The 22469-nt window shown below is 43.5% G+C and overlaps 1 protein-coding gene across 1 annotated transcript in view; it reads right to left on the bottom strand.

The window, feature by feature from the left end:
- Positions 1-2577: 2577 nt before the first annotated feature.
- EYS (eyes shut homolog) overlaps positions 2578-22469 on the bottom strand; it is a 1492075-nt gene continuing 1472183 nt past the window's right edge. Inside the window, exons 45-46 of the mRNA XM_084624916.1 lie at positions 11447-11608; positions 2578-3951 (exon numbers count right to left, since the gene is read on the bottom strand). Coding sequence (XP_084481042.1) covers positions 2756-3951; positions 11447-11608 — 1358 coding nt within the window. The 3' untranslated portion in view covers positions 2578-2755. The remainder of the gene's footprint in view (positions 3952-11446; positions 11609-22469) is intronic.

Consider the following 22469-nt stretch of genomic DNA (forward strand, 5'->3'; position numbering starts at 1 on the left):
TCACTGAAATAATTTCTCAACTAAATTAGGAACTGAAAGCCATATCTAAAACCTTAATTTAAAAATCATACATGGCCTATGGTCTACAGGACTCAAACCGTTCTGTTCAAAATTGGTTTAATAATTGAAGTGGTGGTTGGGCTATTAATTCCATGGGTGGTAATAAATTGCAAGCATTGTAGTGTTGCTTAGCATTTCAGCAAATTGGGTTCTCTCGGCCAAGAAATCTAAGTTTAAATATCCCTTTCCTTTGGAGGTCTATGTGCATAATACCATTCCTTTTTATTCATTTTTGAAGTAGGTAATGTTTTGTGCGTGTTAGATTTATATTCTAATTTAAAGTGGTGACTTTGCTTATGGGGTTAAGATTTAAATAATTTCAGTATCTGTCCTAGACTTCTGCTGTATTGGCTTTCTTTTAATCTGCCCATTAGTAGTCTCCTTCCCAATCTGCTGGTACTAACAAGCCACCTCATAATCTGTTTGTATCATAAAAATAACTCAGTACCAGTGAAACTGAACTGCTACCCTTAAAAAATTAGCATGCCTGATTATGTTAAGGTGGTTTGCTTGAAAAGGTAATTTGTGGACATGATAGCTTGGCCCACGCTGCATCACGTTTTCAAAAACTTGCTGAGTGGATGTAGCGTAACAGTGGTGTCCAATGTGTCACTCTCAATTGTGGCTTTCAAAGACACCTGTGTTAACATAGGTTCATTTTTAGTTGATGGCGACTGGGAAATCTGTTTCCAGACTCCTGCCCTTCAGTTACTAAACTGAAGTGTTTGAGTAAGTCTGATCACTATAGAGCAATAGTATAGGGTGCTGCCTCCCCAGTTTGCCTGTCATATTCTCCCCTGTAGCCATGGGAGTAGCTTGGAGTGCTGTGAGAAGCTGCTAACTGTTCCCCTGCTGCATCACATTGTGGGAGAAGGGGAGAGGGTGACTGGTTACTCCATTATGTGGCTAGCTGCTAGGCTGTGGGAGACTTGGGGGAAGAAAGCAGGATAGATGGCTCCCTTCCCCTCCCACCAAGAGGTAGCCTGGGAAAGGGGGAAGAGGAAAAGCTGAGAACCAATGACCTCCCTAATATACCTGTTACACCTCCCTGCTTCTTGGCCCCAGTTATACTAGTAGGCTTCTTTAACTTGCTAAATGGCAACAGTCCATTAGGGGGGTAGCTGGAAAGCAATATTCTTCAGCTACTCTTCTCTCTGTTACTGATATGTCTACTGGGAAGAGGGAGGTATAGGAACCTCTGTGCTCATTGAGGACAACCTCACACTGGAGAAATCCCCAGCAAAGGACTTGTGGGCAGTTTCCGCTCCCTTTGCATTTCCTGAGCATCATAAAGAAGTGGAACAAGCAAGTGTCTGTCCCACAGTATTGACTGTTGACCCTTAATATTTAAGAAATAGTTTGATGAATAGGTGAGACATTACTGCTTTATATGTATCCTGAAATGGGCCTGGAAATTTGACACGTCACTGGGTACTTCAAATAGATTTAAATGATTTATATTGTCGTCTTAGCAGACATCCAGCCTTTTACTTATGATTCTTGGCGAGTGGCTGGTTTTGTATCTTGAAATAAATCCATGTAATTTCTCTTCTCTGCAGTTGAGTACACTGTATGTGTGTATATGTATGTGTATATATAGTTAATTCCTAGTATGAGAAGAGAACTTGATCTTGAGCTGTAATAAAAGGGAAGAAGGTAGAAATCACCATTTTTGTTTTGATGTAAACATTTTATTTATACAGTAAATTAATAGCAATCAATTGAAATTAAAAATTTAAATGGCATTGTAAGCCATATCATAACTGAGCACATTAACATAACACAAATATCTGTTTTATTTCTTATTGATTAAAGTACTGATCACTAAAGTAATAACTAGGCATTTGCAAAATGAATTAAGCTTGTTTACTTTGCGTAAAAGGACTTTATGGTTGAGGTTTTAAGCTGACACAAGGATTGAACTTCAGTGGGAGATCTGTGGCTATATCCCCTAGACATCTTGGAAAATCTCAACTTCCACTGAAGGAAAATTCCAGTGTTTTCCTATGAAACACTATATGTGCGTGAAGTTATTCTACAAAGACTGATTTTTTCATGCTTTACAGGCCATTTGTAAGAAAAACTAAGCCTCGGAGAAACTTTTTGGTATTAAAATAAATGGGAAAAGTACTGGATTTTGGATGACAGTAGACGACAGATTTGTGTGTGTGCAAATAAAACTTAGGCAAATGTAGTTAATTTTTTGTATACTATTGCCAGTTGATTTTCAGGAATTCCAGGTAAAACTAGGCAACCTGTACTCTCTCACTCTCCCTGAGAACTGGTTTCTGATGTCTGCCTTTCTATTTCTGTTCTAATATAGTATACTTGAGAATGCTGGGCTAAAGAAGCTGGAAAGGAGGCCATAATTTAAACATTTCTCAGGGCTTTTATTCTCGTAAACTATCACGTTCAGAGTACAAAACTCTCAGGCAAAATAAATCTATAAAATCAAAGTTTCCTGTTTTCAAAACAGTATCTAGAAATGAGATTAGTAGCATGAATAAATTGAACCATTTTTCATCTGTGCTATTCACCCAACCATATAAAAAGTTAGGTAGTTTACAGTAGCAAGCAAGTAGTTACAGCATGTGCGTAATAACTACTAAGCATGTTACTAAAAAGGAGTCTTGTTCTAATACTACTAGCCAATAGAGTGGAGCATCAGCCTACTCATTTGTTCATGTGGGTTTTTTCAATTAATCCCATCTCCATCATAAACATTGTAGCCTTCTGCCTTAATTAATTGGATTGTTTTAGAATCTTGAAAGAGTACAACATCTTTAATTTTACCAAATAGCTGCTGAGTAAAAAGCCCTGAAGTGACTATGTTTACTTTTCTGCCAAGTTCAAACCCACCAAAATAGCAAATGCCTCCATAGTTTAGAGCAATGTATTTTCTTTGTGGATCAATATCTTCAAAGAGAACCAGATGTTCATCAAGGTACACTTTAATAGAAGTCTGGTTTTGAGCTATGGTGATAAAATGCCATCTCTTGCAACAAAGGGAATGTTTACTGTGGATTAAAGGGACAGAGATTCTTTCTCCAAGATTAACCACAACTTTCAAGGTCCCATTAGTAAGACCAACTGCAAGGAAATCATTGTCTTCATCTTCAGCTTTTCCCATCCATAAAATTAAGCCTTCACTCTGACTGGTAGTAAAATTTAGAGAGACACTGGTAAATCTGAGGTCTCTCTTTCCATAATGAGGATCCATGTATTTGATGTATGAATTACCTGCAAATTTTGCAGTAGAAAATGAGATTTCATTGTCACAGTATCTACCTGACCATCCTAGTGTACATGCACAACTGTATGAAAATAAAATGGGATCAGGAATACAAAGAGCCTGGTGCAGACACATATTATGTGAACAGTAAACCGATTGTTCACATATTTTCCCTGTCCAGGGTTGTGGACAAAAGCAAGAAAAGCCTGAGTTTTGAACTTGACATTTACCATTATGTTTGCATACTGTATAACCGCAAACAGTTCCATCACAGTCACCTACATTGGAACCATCTTTAGGGTCTGCTTCAGTGAGTTTTAGTTCTCTGTGGTTTATAATAATTTCTCGTATACACCCACTGAAACCTATGGGTTCATTCTCTGTTGCCATTGAATTGACAAGATTTAAGGATGACACTCCTCCAACATAGAAATCTGTGTTTATGTCGAGGGCAGTCATTCCGGCACTGGCTTTCTGCGTAATGTTGATGCCATCCAGATCCAGGTAACCTTCATTATCTACTCTTCCAGCTTTAAGGAAATGCCATGTACTTCCATTTGTACACACGTTTTGAAGAGACTGTAAGATGACTATCTTGTCACCAAGGCTGTAGCGTAGCTGTACAAATCCATTTACTAAGGATATACATAGGAAGTCACCTGTGGAAATAGAAAAGGAGGACTTGTGGCACCTTAGAGACTAACCAATTTATTTGAGCATAAGCTTTCATGAGCTACAGCTCACTTCATCGGATGCATACTGTGGAAAGTGTAGAAGATCTTTTTATACACACAAAGCATGAAAAAATACCTCCCCCCACCCCACTCTCCTGCTGGTAATAGCTTATCTAAAGTGACCACTCTCCTTACAATGTGTATGATAATCAAGGTGGGCCATTTCCAGCACAAATCCAGGGTTTAACAAGAACGTGGGGGGGGGGGGGGAGGTAGGAAAAAACAAGGGGAAATAGGTTAACTTGCATAATGACTTAGCCTAAGTTAGACTTGAATAGAGACTGAGAGTGGGTCATAGAGTTAAGGTGTCCTGACACTTCATTTTAATACCCTCTTTTCAGTTCCTTGTAACTTTACTATTCCAACTGAAATTTACCATTTACTTTACCATTCAAACCATTCCAGCTGAAATTTTCCATGTTGGGTGTGTGCCTCAGTCAGTAATTTTTTTTAAAAATATGTATTTCAGCTGTTTCTCAGAACGAGATTAGGGGGTGTGTGAGGGGAGAACATGGGCAGGAATTGAGGTGGGGGACGAGAAGAAATAACAGCACTGTTTTTATAAGTCTGCAGCAAATGAGGCAGAGTTTCATTGCCTCAGTCATGGAATAGTTCATATAGCTGGGAATGTGCAGGACATGTCCTACAAGTTCAGTTTGGGAGAGAGGCGAATTACTTTACCTACCATGTACAAAAATAGAATGATCTGTTTAAACCTAATGGTTCTTTGTATGTTGTTTGATACCAGTCTCACCAAATCTTTCCCATGAACACACTATTTTAAATCAAATTTGAGAATATGGCTTTATAGTTTATTTTTATTTACTGGACCTGTTACCTTGTACAAATTGTACCATGCAAATACCCTCTCATCTTTGGGTTGAACTAAGTGGAATACACATTTTGAAAAGCCGTACATCAAAATTGCACAATAATATAGGAAACAAAAGTACAACACCAGGATGTGCATCTATTTCTCCCCTCAAAATCCTCCACTGAAGCTGCAGTTACCCCTTTATTCCTCCTTTGAGAAAGTGATTAGGGATGAATGGAGCAAGTCGGACAATGGCAAGCACTTTAACAAGAGTGTCCTCAGTCTCTGTGACATTCAAGAAACAAAGGGCTTTATTGCTGAGCTATCGAAGGATACCCTGTGGGTCGAAAGATGGAGGCCACCCTCAAAAAAGGGCTTCAAAGCCTCCTCAGCCACCTTGCAAGCATCCCTGGCTGTGATCTGGGTATGGGAATGAGTGTTCCTTCAGATGAAAGTTCTCTGGGTTCCATTCCATCTTTTTCATTGTACAGAAGTGCATAGGGGGATATTAGAGCCATTTGCAATCTCAGAAGGCTCAACAAGTGGATGAAGAAAATGAAGTTTTGGAAGGAGATCCTGGCATCTAAGATGTCTTCTCTGTCCTGGAGTTACTTCATTACTTCAGTGGATTTAGCAGATGCATATCTCCTTATCCCTATCAGACTGTGCCACCACAGAGTTCTGAGGTTCACGTACAGCCAAATACCCTATTAGTACCCAACACTCCCATTTGGCCTGTCTTTGGCCCCCAGGGTATTTACTAAAATGCTGGTGGCAATAATACTCATGGTACCCTGTAGTAACTAAAGAATGCACATTACCCTATCTATTGATCTGAGGGGAAAGTGCTCAAGTACTGGAGATTTTCTGGCCTGTATTTGCTGGCCTTCAAAATTTTTAATTACTTGTATTATAAAAAAAGTACAGGTAGAAGCTGATCTACTTGTTGTTCAAGTTGCAGTGGGGGAGGTTTAGGTGGGATATTGGGAAAAACTTTCTCACTAGGAGGGGGGTGAAACACTGGAATGCGTTACCTTGGGAGGTGGTGGCATCTCCTTCCTTAGAAGTTTTTAAGGTCAGGCTTGACAAAGCCCTGGCTGGGATGATTTAGTTGCGGATTGGTCCTGCTTTGAGCAGGGGGTTGGACTAGATGACCTCCTGAGGTCCCTTCCAACCCTGATATTCTATGGTTCTATGATTCTATGAACACTTAACAGTTGCTACTCTAACACAATCTTTAAAATTAGCTTTCCTAAATCTTTTAAAACTGCAAAGGCTCTAGCAAAAATTTAGCTGTGACTTAATTTTTCTTTAAACTTTAAACAATAGCATAAATAATGGTGTGGGTGGTAGCTGAGATTGTCAAATTGAACTACACTGAACTAGAGGCAAGCATATTTAGGTGAATATAAAATTTATATTTGACCTGCCACCAGTTTTCATTTGGCCATTTGTTCCTTTACTGGGATTCAAGTATTTGGGGGATGGTGTGGGGACTGAAAAAAGTGAAGCAAAGAGTGTATTCCGAGAGCTAAAAGTGTTTCCTCTCCCTACCCTCGTTCATGGGTCTTAAGCCTGCTAAGACTACTTCTAAGGGTGGCTGTGTTACAAGCTGGAGTGCGATTCCCAGCACAAGGAGACATACTTGCATGTAATGGGGACAGGCTAGCTGTCCCCAGTATGTGACTAGGGACTCAATGGCCATGTACTTGAGGCGGCTAGCTTGTTCCTCATCTTGCACTTCCACAGCTGCATTCTATTTTAGCTTGTTAACTCAAGAGCTAGCACAAGTATGACTGTGCAAGGTGGGAATCACCTCACCCAACTCAAAGCGTACGTACCCTAAGGCTACAAAGGTAGGACTGTCTCCACGTGCCCACTCAATCTTTGCCCTCTGCTGACCGCTTATCTGGTTATTGTAATGTACATTCAAAGAAAATCAGATTAGAATAACAAAACTTTATTTCATGCTATCATGGGGCAATGCCATTTATCCCTTAGACTGGATTCAAACCAGTGGCCTACAAGAGACAAACTGTACACTGGTATTTTTAACTATTGAATGAACAGCCCACCCAGAGCAATGTTAAGTTTTAGCGTAGGCTGTTGTGAAAATATAAGTCCATCAGGGAGGCAGTGGGCACTTATGGAAGGACTTTATTTATGCACCCTAATGAAGCGTAATAGCGTGTTCTGGGTGTATACAAAAGCACATAGAGTTAATGCTCAGTTTCTAAAAATCCTTAAAATAAAGTAAGAATATCCCATGGCCTGATTGTGAATAGTCCCCTGCCACATGGAGACCTTCCCCCAGAAGGATGTGTGCAGGGTCAGGAAGGCTGGACCAATGGTGCAATAAAGAAGGATATCTTCCTATCAGCTTTCCCCTACCATGACAGTTCAGCTCCTCATGCTGTATTAAATAACTACTGCCAGGTGTGGCAGAATGGGGAGGGACAGTGGGGGCTAGCATCCCTGCACTGAAAATATTGTGTGGGCTGCTCTATATTTTTGCCCCCCTAGTTGTTCCACTATACAGGCTGGGACCCAATGTTACCTGTATGGGGAGACAGAAGCAAGAGCATTATCCAGAGGGGCTGAAGTGGCTGTCACAGGGCTGGCCTTGGTTTACAGAGCAAGTAGGAACCAGGGTGATTTGGGTAAGGCTGGGACCAGCTACCCCTGCAGCTGGTGAGGGAGAAACAAACTGCCAGGCCCTCTACCTTCCAGTTTCGAGCTGGCACTTCCTCTCCTCCAGCTGAGTCTCAGTAACAGCCTCTGCAGAGCACCCACCCTGCTGTTCCTCTAGTTCCTCCCCATTACAAGTGAGCTTCGATCAACTATGGCTGCAGCCCAGCATCTCCTGCACTTCTCCACATGAGCTGTCCTCGTCTCTCTGCTATTTCTGGAAGCAGTTCACCATTGCAGCATGGAGTCAGTACTTGACCATGCCCTCTCATGGAGCCTGCCAGAACATCTGGCTTTGTGGCGCAGGTCAGTGGCAGTTTGCTTTGCTTCCAACAGCTTTCTTGCCAACCTTGATTTTGTAAAAGCCTTTCAGAGAGCAGCAAGCTCTACCCTCCTTTTCCCCTGAGTTGGCAGCATGTTGGTTTCAACGACCTGGATCTGCTGCTGCAATGCCTCCCCTGGGGGACTCTTCTGTTCCCTCTCACGTATAGCACAGCAGACCTGCAAATGCTAGACTAAATCACAGTTGTGCTCTACCTATGAGGCAGCTTTTGCAGGCTCAAAAAAGGATGAACTATCTGTTGTCATGAGACATGGGGTTCAAGGTCAGACCAGCATCTCAGGGCATCCCTTCTCTCATGTAGCCACTGCAGAAAGGTGTGCTCTGAAAGCCTCAGGGAGAAGGTCTGGGGGGATACTATTCAACCAAATTCCTGGGGGGTAAGTTCTGCAGCAACCCAAATCAGCAAGGAAAAGCCTCTTAAAGTCCCCTTTGCTTCCCACCACTCTTACATAGTTTCTTAGCACCCTGGGGAAAGAAACAGGACTCCTGCCAACCTCTCCTTCTTCCCAAGAAGAGAGAGGGATTCTTATGAAAAGACGCCCACCCAAAATGTAGGCTTTAGATCCAGAGGAGGAGGCCGCAGAAGGAAATATAGCCAAGGAGATTAAGGCTCTTGGTATAAAGGCCAAAAGATACCCTGCTCTGGCCACAGCCATACAGGAACTTTGTGAAAAAGGGGAAAAAAAGCCCACAAATCTTAGAAACACACAAAGGAAAAGAACATATTCAAAGGCTGAGCAATACTTGTCCATGTATTCATACTCCACCTTCTTTAGTGAGGGAGGACAGCTTTCTGATTTAGGCTCAGAATATGACCAGAAAAAAAAAAACCAACAGGAAAGGATTCTCTCTACCCCACCCCATTTCCACTTAGCTCCCCTCAAAATTTGTTTCTGGGTGCAGGAAAATAGCGTCCACTGTTTAGCTCCAGCCTGACCATGAGGTTTTAGATGAGAAGGCAAAGGGCAAAGTCTCATCAGCTAAATCTCAGCCCAAACCAGAAATATTTCTTCACTCTTCCTTTGAAGATGTAATCAGAGATTAGAGGAAATGCCTTATAAGTAGACATGCAATCAAATTTTAAAAGATGCAAGCACCAACTCCTGACCCCCCCTCAAATTACAGATATACCAAAGGTAGATGCTGTGGTGGCATCACTAGAAAAGAATATGATATTTTCATTAGGAAGGGATTTTTTTCCCCCTTCACAAGGACACAACAGACAGGAAGGTGGAAGACTCAGGAGGGATTTTAAATCTTCTTCAGCAGCTTTAGTTGTCTGGGCCAGTACCTGCTTTGCCAGAACCATGATGTCCTGGCTGGCTGACGTTAAGGACCTAGACAACAGAGACCATCTTGATTACAGGTCCATCCTTAAGAAAATATCCCTGGCACAGGTGAAAGCAATGCCTCTAGGAGCTCAGTATGACAACAAAAGCCTGTGTCTGAAGCTCAGAAGCAGATTAGTAACAACCCCTGTACAACTGTGCCAATGAGACAGCCTATGTGTCACTAGCATCTCTACATTAGTTGTGAAGTCAGAGGTATTTTCTTTTCAAGAACAGTCCATCGTAGTGAGAGAGGAGAATAGAAAAGAGATGCTTTTCAATTATTTGTGCGTTGTGCTTTGTACAACCAATTCATTTATTAAATCTTACATAACTAAGTAAAAAGAAAAGGCATTATATAAAGTGCTTTGTAAACTAATCTGCAAAAGAAAGCCCTTTCACATCTGTTGGCTGCTAAGAATACGTCTGAGTCTTTCATTAGTCTAATTCTGTCTGGATTTGACGGGATTACGTGAAGGCATATGTAAAGAGCTTGCAAGATTAGCTTTTTAGAAACCCTTCAAAACTTCAGTGCAACGAGAATGAGTGGTATGAAAATTGTAAAGCAATTAAATTACTCCATAGACAGCAACTTTTGTTAAGAGGAAAGGGAAGTATTTTGGGGGAAAAACATTTGAAACGAAATTTGTATGACTCAGGATGATGGTTTTAAGAAATGTTCTCTCCAGAACAGACTAAACATTCTCACTAATAGCAATAGAAACAGGGCATGTTCATGCTAACCAGTTGCAGCCTAACTTAAAAAGGCTGTAGAATCTCTTCGTGCACTCCCTTTGATCCCACCAAAGGGGTGGTTAATTTCTGTCTGTACCAGCTGCTATCATGATCTTTGACTTTTATCTAGCTCAAAAGAAATAAAAAATTGTGGGTTTTTTTTTCTTTTATTCTATTTTTCTGAGATATCTTTTGCCACATGAAATTTTTGGTTTGAATGGGAGGAAATTATTCATGTACAATCCCAGACTGCTTTTTTAATTACAAACTTACCAAAGATGCCTAACAAAGGATTCTTAGCAAAAAATATATTTGTGTTTCACATTGTGCCATCTTTTTTCTTTGAAACCTACACTGGGTTCATAATTTGAACAGGTGGTGCTGTTATGCCCAGATCAATCTCACCTGGCAATAGCCCATTAAGACATCTGTGTAGGGAATGAGAAGGTGGTAACATTTGTGCGTGTGGCTGAGCGTGTTTATTGACCATTTTAAAATCATTTAGGGTTTGAACAAAGGGATCTAAAAATATGACCAACTATTTATTTATTTTCCAGTACATAAATCCCTATTTCTGCATAACTTGGTGTTTGACATCCAGCTGGGAAGTTTCACCAGTGTTTTAATGTTAATAATAGCTTATGCAGTGATACGAAATGTTTCTGTCTAAAATCATGAAAGACACTAGAGAAATGTACTATAAAGTTAAGATATATAAATGAAGTAATTTTCCATATACAATTAAAATACTAGATTTGAAAATTTATATACACGGCTTGGAAAATAAGTTTTTATGCCATACTGTTTTAAAAATGTGATTGTAACTTATCAAGGTTTTAAAATATTTTATACATAGTAAAACAGTTATACTTGGCTACTTCTAATTGTATCATTCTGCCTGTCTAGCAAGTACAGGACTCACATGTTTTACTGAGGTAAATATTTTTCTAGCAACAGCAAACTTGTCAGCATTGATCCATCTTTAGGTATAATAAATACTTAAACTCTCCATGAACTTCATGAGCTCTCTGTATTCCATTTACTTTCTCTGAGCTTCAGGTCAGCTAATTTCTGCATTTCCTTATTTTTGGTTTCTTAAAAATATGGGCCAAATCTTCGGTTGATGTAAATTGGCATAACTTCATTGTAGCCTATGGAGCTATGCAAGCGTACAACAGCTGGAGGGCTGGCTCCAATGTCTATATTTAAATCCTTCAATGTATATTTGTTGGACCATCTCCATTAGGTAGCTCCCCCATACTTGTACTTTTATGACAAAAAAGAAGTACATGCTTGCTTTGGATCCACCCAAAATTTGTTATATTATGCCACTTTTTAAGAGCTTGCTTGAAAAGTTCAAAAGCCACAGCCACTCAAATGGACGCTGACCACTAATATGAAGACTAAACATTTGTACTGTTTAGATTTATGTTTTTTTTTTCTTTTTAAAGAAAGAACCCTCGTGCATGATACAGACCCAGTGCTTGTGGACAGAGCCCTGAAAGTCCTTACCTGATCGAGGGCTAAGGTGCTGGGCAGTATAAAAAAGGATACCATCTGCAGAAAGAGGCTGAAATTGTAGCTGGATGTGAGTCTTGTGTCGGATATGAAAGGAAGCAAATGACATCCACGATGATTCATTACTTCTGAAAGATGCATCACTGATGGATAAGGCTGGAAAATACAGGAAGGAAAAATATCTTTTATAAAAAGGTTGGGTTTTTTTTAGTGGAAGGGAATCTGTCATGGTAGAACTGATTCTCTGTAGCCTTTTTACATCATTCATAAGTGCAATACTTTCAATTAGTCTCCTTCCACAAGACTAAACATAACCTGAGCACAGATTTGAAATCAATAGCGAGAGGATCTGTAGCGGGGTAATCACCCGCTCCGGGCCTGACAGGGTTACAGCCAGCCCTGGGAGAGCGCTGGGGCTGCAAGCCAAAGGCTAGGCTGATGTGGAAGGCAGCCACAGCTGGGGCCATGCCCCAGTCAGGCCACAGCTGGCCTTATAAAAGGCTGTGAGCCAGGTATTCAGGCAGTCTCTCTCTCTAGCTGTGAAGAGAGACTGGCCTGGCTGCCTGGGAGCTCACCAGAGTACCTAGAGTGAAGGGCTGGGGAAAGGCCAGAGGAGCTGGGGCGCTTCAGGCTGGAAAACCCCCAGCCTTCAGGCCTTGCTGAAGGCCTAAAGCAGGTACTGGGCTTGCAAAGGGGCAGCCCAAGGTTAGGCAAAGGCAGCAGGTCCAAACCCTCCTTGTCGATGATGAGTGATACAGACTGCAGTCTGCCCCAGTGTGCAGGGGCTAGATGAGGACTGGCAGTAGCTGTTGAGGCAAGGTGGGGGTTCCCTGGGGCGGGGGAGACCCAGAGACTGCAGGGGGACTGCAGAGGGCAGAACCCAGAGGGAAGGGGCACTGAGGTCCGAGAGGGACACAGGAGGCCTGAAGCAAGTGGGACACCGGCCTGCAGAGGGTACTCTGGAGAGCTGATTCCCAGGATGACCAGCAGGAGGTGCCGCACCAGTGAGTCATCGCCTTGCTACAGGATCCCATGCCATTTTATTTTTTTGTACATTATTTTCAGTAAGATGTCTAAGTCCGTGGTCCTCATGGTGAAATTAATACATAAGGGGAATTCCTTAGAATTCAGCTTCAGTGAAATGTAGGTATAATCTAAAAATCTTTTAAAAGTTAAGTATCAAGCTATTTTTTCTAGGAGTACAAATAAGCAATGCCTTCTTCCATGTGCAGAAGCAAACTTTAATACAGGAATTTTTCTGATGATTAAAAAGTACTTTTGGATAATTACACTGAACCATTCTGTAGCTCAAATTCTAAATTATACTGGCATGGAGGCATCTCCAACAGTAAGACAGAAGATCTGATGTAGACGTATGGACTGTACACAGGTCTGTTACTCTGATTTGTTATTGTCCTTAGTAGTCCTCTTTCCTATGCCCACAATAAACATGGTTGGATCAATTGCTTTCACCCAGTTCTGTTTATGCTGCTCTAAACTATTTCAGCTTTTCTTCCAGTGAAAAGATAGCCATTATAAAAAACATTTGAGACATAATTAGGGTAATCACTGGACAAATCAGTATAATAACTTGAGTATCTCTGCTGTACAGATAGTAATAATGATACCTTGCCTTGGCCTTTCGCTTCATACTTAGTTTTTTATTGGTTGTAGCTCTTACCTTTGAGGAAATGCCCTCAATTTATCATTTAAATATTCACATCTTTGTAATGATACAGAATAAATGTCAGGTTCTGATCCCAATTACGCCAGAGTTATTTTGGATTTACATTGGTATAACTGTGATCAAAATCTGACCATCTCGGTTTAATACATATAAACCTATTAAACAAATGAAAACCCCCCAACACACAGATCTAGATAGAGTATATGGTTAGGAATATTTTTATGTCACAAATGTAAAGTTTCTGGCCACTATACTAGAAAGATGACACATCAATGATGAAGACATGCTCCCAAGAGTAGCAATTATTAGTTAATAATTAGCAGTAATAAAAGCTGCCAACCAGAATTAGTGTAGTATATGCCATTAAAATGGAGTACAAAAGGTAGCATGAAAGGCTATTAAAAAAATCTCCCTGTTCTGGACTTTCCAGTCCTTGGTTTTACAATATGTAATAAATAGTAATTTCCATTATACATTTTGTAAACAAAAACCAGCATGATTATTGTTTACAAAACGGATAATGGAAATTACTATTTAACAGTCACTCTTGTTTCTAAATATATGTTCTTTGCTTTCCCCAGGGTTTCAAAACTATTCTTCTGCTAGAAAAAATATTCACAGTCTGAATTATATGGAGAAGGACTCTGTTGTAAGAGTCAACCCAACGTTTAAATATGTTGCTTTTCAAAAGGAGACATTGGGTATAGAGTACACAGATCAACTGTGTCTGGCTGTCAGCATGAGGGATCCAGTTTCACTTTGAGTTTAGTTCAGTCCGTTCTCCCTAGGGCATCAGCAAGGACTGTGGATGTAAACGGCTTAACTCCAGGCGGTGGAGTGTTTCACTGCTATTTAGTATCCTCTTTTGGACACTGGAGCTGCATTGAGGGGCTCTGGAAGCCGGGCACAGACAGACTACATCGAACAAAAATTGATATGATACAGGTCCTTTGAGGAGAGAGTGTATAAGGGTAGAAAAGTAGTGATTTCAAAGGACCGCACAAAGAACACAGAAGAGCCATGATTTTCTGTTTTGCAAAAAAGGAATAGAAAATCTCATTTTACATACCTTATACTGACACTTCTGAGATAAGCATTTATTTCTATTAGTGTAAAATAAATTCTTTCTAATGCAGCTAATACCCAGTCTCAGAAAATAAGCCATTCATGTCATCACAATGCAATAGAACTGACTAGCTGAACTACTGGAGTGCTTTGGGCCAACCTAAATGCTTGTACATTATCTTGTAAAATCATAGAATATCAGGGTTGGAAGGGACCTCAGAAGGTCATCTAGTCATCTGCTCAAAGCAGGACCAATCCCCAACTGAATCATCCGAGCCAGGGCTTTGTCAAGCCTGATCTTAAAAACCTCAAAAGAAGAAGATTCACCACCTCCCTAAGTAACCCATTCCAGTGCTTCACCACCCTCCGAATGAAAAAGTTTTTCCTAATATTCAACCTAAACCTCCCCCACTGCAACTTGAGACCATTACTCCTCGTTCTGTCATTTGGTACCACTGAGAACAGTCTAGATCCATCCTCTTTGAAACCCCCTTTGAGGTAGTTGAAAGCAGCTATCAAATCCCCCCTCATTCTTCTCTTCCACAGTCTAAACAATCCCAGTTCCCTCAGCCTCTCCTCGTAAGTCATGTGTTCCAGTCCCCTAATCATTTTTGTTGCCCTCCGCTGGACTCTTTCCAATTTTTCCACATCCTTCTTGTAGTGTGGAGCCCAAGACTGGACACAGTACTCCAGATGAGGCTTCACCAATGTCGAATAGAGGGGAACAATCACATTCCTCAATCTGCTGGCAATGCCCTTACTTATACAGCCCAAAATGCCGTTAGCCTTCTTGGCAACAAGGGCACACTGTTGACTCATATCCAGCTTCTCGTCCACTGTAACCCCTAGGTCCTTTTCTGCAGAACTGCTGCCTAGCCATTTGATCCCTAATGAGCTACTGCATGCAGGAAAATTACGTGATTTGACAGATACATGGAAATATGAACCCATATTGCTGAGATCACATGGCTTTAAGTACATTTGAGAACAGAGATGGTCAGGATAGAGCTTGATACAATTTTTCAGACAACTCATTTGCAAACTGCCAGCACACCAAAAAATCAGTTATTTGCACAGCTCTAGTTTAGAATAACATTTCAGCTTTATAACAACAGTATATTATAAAACTCTTAAATCAAAAAATAAGACAATGTAGGTTCTTAAATTTGCTGTTAGGACAGTGTATGCAAAAGTATCATCATGTCAATGCAGAACTGATTGACTGCTGTGTGCTTAGCAATGCACTTCACCTATTTTGTTTCTTGGCTTTGATGTTTGACTGGTGGGACGTAGCGGCAGCAGGATGATTTTGGTACTCGGCGTACATATTTGAGAGAGACTCTAAACCAAAACAGCTAAGAAAAATGGACTTTTGTGTTAGTCCTTTCAGAAGCCAAGTTTGCAGGAATAGTACTGTATCACTATATTGTTATAATTAGGCCACCAACCCTCTTATTATGCAGTTTAATTGCATTTAAAATAAGCACAGTAGATATTTAAACAAACTGTCCTGTTCCATACCAGACTATGTCTGCAGTTACCAGTAGATACCTACTTTTGGAGCTATCTAATGAAGCCAGCACATCGCTAAATGTTATAAAGACAATTAAACTCTAAATCCCTTGAGACCAATCAGAGTTCTGGGAGCACGTTGTCGCTGCAACTACTACTGCTGAAGCACATTCTTCTTTCCCTGTAGTACTCATTATTATCTGTTAGGTTCCCCGTACTGTGCCCTTTTGGCCAATCCTGCCATGCTCAGAAGTCCTGTCCTGTCCATTGCTATCGCCAGTGAGGCAGTTCTCTGGGCAATTCTTGCAGCCCAATTCCCAGCAGGTGTAAACAGGGGGTGCTTAAGCACATTCCCAGCACACTGTCTGTGCAGTTTCATTGCAATAGCTTCCTCTGACAGCTCTTTGCCGCAGACCTCTTTCACTGGAATCTTCTCCTGACTCTTGCAACTTTGAAGCAAGAAGGGTTGGAAGTGATATAATCATAAAAGATGGTCACACTGTAGAATGTTGTGTGAAATAAGACGAATAATTGGTAATGAGTTAGGCCCCATGCTCCAAAGAAGTGAACTGGAAAAAGACAGTTACCTTTTCCTGTATCTGGTGTCCTTCAAGATGCGTTTCTTATGTCCCTGCAACTTAGATGTGTGTGTTTGCCACATGCACTGGTGCTGGAAGTTTTTTCCCTCATTAGTATCCGTAGAGGACTGGCTCCGGCGCCCCCTGCAGTGGCATGCATATGCTGCAGTATAACAGGTGCTGCCGGCTCCCCCACACCCTCAGTTTCTTGTTGCCAGAAATTCTGACAGTGGGGAACGAGGGTGTGTGGTGGAATGGACAAGCGCAACACATCTTGAACACCAGTAACAGAAAAAGGTAATTTGTCTTTTTCTTAGAGTGCTTACCCGTGTCCATTCAACGTAGGTGACTCTCAAGCAATACCCCTTGAAGGTGGGTAGGAGTTCACAGATGTGTAGATTGCAACACAGCTCTGCCGAACCCAGTGTCGTCTCTGGCCTGCTGAGTGATGGCACAGTGGGCCATGAACGCGTGCACCGAGGACCACATCATGGCTCAACAAGTGTACTGGATCGGGAAGTGAGCCAGGAAGGACACCGAAAAAGCCTGTGCTCTGGTCAAGTGGGCTCTGATGATCAGTGGCGGAAGGACTCCCGCCAACTCATAGCAGGTGTGAATGCAAGAGGTGATTCAGTTAGAAATCCTCTGGGTGGGCACCGGGATGCCCTTCATTCTATCAGCTGTAGAGTTGAAAAGCTGAGTCAACTTATGGAAAGGCTTTGTCCGACCTAGGTAGAGGGCCCTTCTTACATCCAAAGCATGAAGGTGCCTCTCTTCACCAGTCTCATGGTACTTGGCAAGAAGACCATAAGGAAGTTGTCCTGGCTCATGTGGAAAGTAGACACCACCTTGGGAAGAAAGGCCGGATGAGGCCGGAGCTGGACCTTGTGCTTATGGAAGATCGTGTACAGCAGTTCTGAGGTCAGGGATCGCAGCTCGGAGACTCACCTCGCCGACGTCACCATCACCAGGAAAGCTACCTTCCATGATAGGTGAGATAGGGAGCATGAGGCCAAACGCTCAAAGGGAGGGCTCGTGAGCCTGACAGAACCAAGTCGAGATCTCACTGTGGACCGAACTTGTGGAAAAAGTCTCTCAATACCTCTGAGGAACCTGACCATCATGTCATGGGAGAACAGTCCACCTCTGGATTGGTGGATGAAAGGAGGAAATGGCCGCCAGATTTACCTTGATAGAGGAGTGTGCCAGGCCCTGGTTCCTCAAATGAAGCAGGTAGTCTAAGATTGACTGCACCAAAGAATGTGAAGGGGAGATGCCCCATTCGGCCATCCAGTGGGAGAATCTCATCTACTTTGCCAGGTAAGTCTGTCTCGTCAAGGGCTTTCTACTCTTGAGGAGGACGTTCTGGACCTCTTCCGAACAGGCCCGTTCCTCAGGGTTCAGCCATGCAACATCCATGCCATGAGGTGGAGGGATGAGAGATTTGGGTGCAAGAGTCAACCATGATCCTGTGACAGCAGGTCTGGTCAGTTTGGCAGGGGCCACGGAGGGCTTGCTGCCAGGCTTGATAGTGTTCCAAACTAGTGCTGGTAAGGCCACACATGGGAGTGATCATGATAACCCACACCTTCTCTCTCTTGATTTTCACTAGGACCTTGCTGATGAGTGGAATCGGAGGGAATGCGTATATCAGGCTTCCTGCCCACGGAAGGCATCGGAAAGGGAGCCCTTGCCCAGACCCCATCTGGAGCAAAACCTATGGAACCTCTTGTTCTGCCTGGTGGTGAACAAATCCACTTGGGGAGTTCCCCAGCTCTGGAAGATTGTGCCGGCTACCCCTGGGTGGAGCGCTCACTCGTGGTGAGAGGAGAAGTCCCTACTTAGGTGATCTGCTAGCGTGTTCTTGGGACCTGGAAGGTGACACTCTTCTAGATGGATTTCTGTGGTCGATGCAGAAGTTGCAGAGAGGGCGCGCTTCTTGGCAGAGTGCCGAGGATCACATTCCCCCTTGTCCATTGATGTAGAACATTGAAGCTATGTTTTCCGTCAAGACTCTGACCACTCTGCCTGACAGGTGAGGAAGGAAGGCTGCTCATGTTTTGTGCACCGCCCTGAGCTCTTTGACATTTATGTGTAATGTCGTTTCCTCTGGGGAGCACATACCCTGGGTCTGGAGAGTGCCGAGGCGTGCCCCACAGCCAAGGTCCAAGGCGTCTGAAACCAACTTGACTGAGTGAGGAGTGCTGACAAAGGGAACTCCTTCCAGGACTCTCCCGCGGTCGGTCCACCATCGCAGTGAGGTAAGTACCATCGCGGGGATGGTAACAACCTTTTCCAGGTGATCCCTTGACTGGGAGTAGACCATCGCCAGCCATTGCTGCAGGGGTTGCACCTGGAACCTGGTGAGGCACAGGCAAACCCTGGCCATGGTCAGGGGAAACACGAAGACTTCCGCGATGAGGTCCGTCAATGCCATGAATCTCTCCAGCAGCAGGAATTCCCTGGCGCAGGTCCAGTCGAGCACTGCTCCAATGAACCGGAATGAACATGGATTTTTTGTTTACCAACAGGCTGCGGTGACAGCAAGTGGCTAAAAGCATCGCAACATACCTTTGGACCGGGGACCTGGAGCTGCCTCTGACTTGCCAGTTGTTGAGGTGCAGGTAGATCAGCACACCCTGATGTCTGAGGTAAGCAGCCATCCCTGACATGCACTTGGTAAATACCTGCAGTGCTGTCACTAGGCCAATTGGGAGGACCACAAACTGATAGTGGTTGGGACCTACCATAAACTGGAGGAAGTGTCTGTGTCCCTCGAAGATGGCGATGTGAAAGTACGCATCCTTCATATCGAGGTTGGTGTACCAGTCTCCTGGATCCAGGGAGGGGATGATGGAGGCCAGGGAGACCATGAGAAACTTCAGCTTTGCTAGGAAGTGGTTCAAGTCTTGCAGGTCCAGGATAGGTCGCAGACCGCCTGCGCCTTTTTAATCCGCCTTTGGGATTAAAAAGTAATGGGAATAGAATCCCTTGTTCCTGTACTCTGAATTACTTTTGGCAGTAAGATTTTGTGAGAAAGTGTATAAGATCTCTAATGAGTTTTAGATCTTGGCAAGTTTCATTCTTAATAAACCAGTGCTGTTTGTTGTGTTTCTTGATTTTTTTTTTTCACTCAGCATTTTTTTCCATTTTGCTAGGGATAGAAGGCAGACATACAGGATACCAGCAGTCATTCAGTAGCAGTAAACAGCATATCTGAAAGCTTGATTTCCACCAGAGTCATGATTTTTTAAATAGGATGAGCCCCAATTGGGAGAACACCTCCAGAGACATTATTAATGCTTGCTGGGAAGTAAAAGAAATAATACATTTAGTGCCATGGAAAAATCATAAAGGCTGTGGTTTTGCCATGATTGCAACCATTATTGTCCCAGGTATCACTGAAGAGAAGTGCTACTTGATCAATCTTTATATAGGTGGCTATGGCCTATGTTTTACTGAAATCCCCATGCTGTTTTTCTGTGGGACTGTATTAAATGAACCTCTATTACTCAGTGCTGAGCTATTAGCAATTAATAATTATGGACCAAATTCTCAGATCTTTACTAAGGCCTGGTCTACGCTACACAGTTAGATTGCTGTAAAGCAGCTTACACTGACCTAATTATATCAGTGTACATACTACAGCCTTGCCCTAGGGTTGCCAGGTGTCCCGTTCTCGACTGGAATGCCCAGGCGAAAAGGGACCCTGGCAGCTCCAGTCAGCACTGCTGGCCGGGCCATTAAAATTCCACTCAGCGGTGCTGCAGAGCTAAGGCAGGCTAGTCCCTATCTGTCCTGGCACTGCCCTGCACCCCGGAAGTGGCCAGCAGGTCCGGCTCCTAGGCGGGGGGACCCCGGGGCTCTGTGCACTGCCCCCAGCCCAAACACCGGCTCCACAATCCGATTGGCCAGGAACCATGGCCAATGGGAGCTGAGGGAGCGGTTCCTGCAGGCGAGAACAGCACACAGAGCCTCCTGGCCCCTCTGTCCAGGAGCTGGACCTATTGGCCACTTCTGGTGCACAGCATGGTGCCAGGACAGGCAGGGAGCCTGTTGCGCCACTGACTGGAAGCTGCCTGAGGTAAGCCCACACCCCAACCCTGAGCCCCAACCCCCTGCCCCAGCCCTGAGCCCCCTCCTGTACCACAAACCCCACATCCCTGTCCCCAGCCCAGAGCCCATACCCCCCATCCTGCACTCCAACATCCTGCCTCAACCCACAGTCCCCTCCTGCACACCGAATCCTTCAGCCCCACCTCCAGCCTGTAGTCCTCTCCTGCACCCCAAACCCCTCATCCCCAGCCCCATCCCAGAGCCCTCACCCCAACCCAGAGCCTCCTCCCGCACTCTGAATGCCTCATTTCTGGCCCCACACTGGAGCCCTAACCCCCAGTTAGAGCCCTCACCCCCTCCTGCACCTCAACACCCTGCCCCAGCCCAGTGAAAGTGAGTGAGGCTGGAGGAGAGCGAGCCACCGAGAGACGGGGAATGAAATGAGCGGGGGCGGGCCCGCAGGGAAGGGCTGGGGCCACAGGGAAGGGGCTGGGCTAGGACATTCAGTTTTGTGCGATTAGAAAGTTGGCAACCCTACCTTGCCCCACTGATGTAAGTGCCCGGCTACACCAACATTGTAACGCCACCTCCACAAGAGGTGTAGGGCTTATGTCGGTGTAGTTAGGGTGACAGAGTGTCTATGTAGACGCCAGGGCCGGCTCTAGGTGTTTTGCCGCCCCCAAGCAAAAGATTTGCCGCTCCGAGAGCACAACTCCCCAAGCAAAAAAAAAGGCTGGCCGGAACGCCGCCCCTGGAATTGTGCCGCCCCAAGCTCATGCTTGCTTTGCTGGTGCCTAGAGCCGGTCCTGATAGACACTGCCTTACCTACATCAGCTGTTGGCTCCATGCTGGAGCCATGAAATTGACAACAAAGCTGGGCAGCTGCAGCTCGGTTGCCCCTGGCTCCCCACTCTTAGCTGGGCTGAGGCCTACCCTGCTTCCTTGCTTAGAGAGCTGAGAAGCCCGGGCAGCTGCTCCTGGTGGGGAACAGGGAGGTGAGAAGCCCAGGCAGCTGCCCCCTGCTCCTGGCGGGGGAACAGGGACCTCCATGAGGACAGTCACCTCCACGAGATAAGTCATTTAATAGATTTTAATCCTAACTTAAGGTATATGGGTCAGCTGGGATAAATATGGTGCAGGGATATGTAAATTACACCTTCCTGGTCCTGTGAGACCCCTTGTGGCTCAGGGTCATTGATCCTGATGGGTCAGGTGCTGGATAATACTACCACCATCCTTCTGTGTGCATGTTAGCTGGTGACAGCTTTAATTCTCCTTGATGAGATCATTGAGAGAGGTGCTAGATCAACATGACTACATTTCTGCCGGTGCAGCTCCTCACCCATGGTCACCTAGGTATGAACGAGGTAATAACTGTTTTGCCTTTCACCAGCCTTCTGTTTACCACCAAGGAGTTAATGTATGGTATTAAACCACAACATGAATTTAGCCCAGTGACAGCACTTTATTCTACTTGGCACTATAAATTATACAGAGATTTTTTTTTTATATAAGTGCATGATTTTTCCACGTGTCCCCTCTGTGAATACTAAATGTACAGGGCTGGTGATGATAAATCTGAAAGTTTAGATGCTTTTTCTTTGTAGACAAAACTTAAAAGTGTGTTTTATCCTTAGAGAGAATGATTGCCATAGCAACTATGCAGAGGTATTTTTTGGCATATTACCACCAGGTTTCAAAAATCTCCAGTGAATCATAGAGCTTGATTGGACCAGTGTTGCATGAATTACTAAGAGAAACAATACTTACTATGTCTCAAAATAGCAAGTAAATAAGTGCCTGCAGTTATATTTTTTTTAAAAAATGATTGAAATGCATTGGAACAGCAGTACAGTACTGCATTCCTCCAAGTCCAAAATAGTCTGCAGATTCAGCACTTAGGAACAACTGTGCTATCAGATAAGCCCCCCCCCCATTTATATATATAGCACAGTATATGTCTAAAAAAAAGCATTTATTAAACTAAAATTCATGGGTCATCTTCATCGTAATCACACTAGGGATTAGTTTGGCCTAATATAATAATACAAGTAAGAAAATTTGGTGTGTGTTCTTTTAAATAATGCCTTTATTTTAATAAATCTAAGGATTTTAAAAG

This window comes from Lepidochelys olivacea (genome assembly GCF_965140295.1).
Source record: "Lepidochelys olivacea isolate rLepOli2 genome assembly, chromosome: 3".
Lineage (NCBI taxonomy): Eukaryota > Metazoa > Chordata > Testudines > Cheloniidae > Lepidochelys > Lepidochelys olivacea.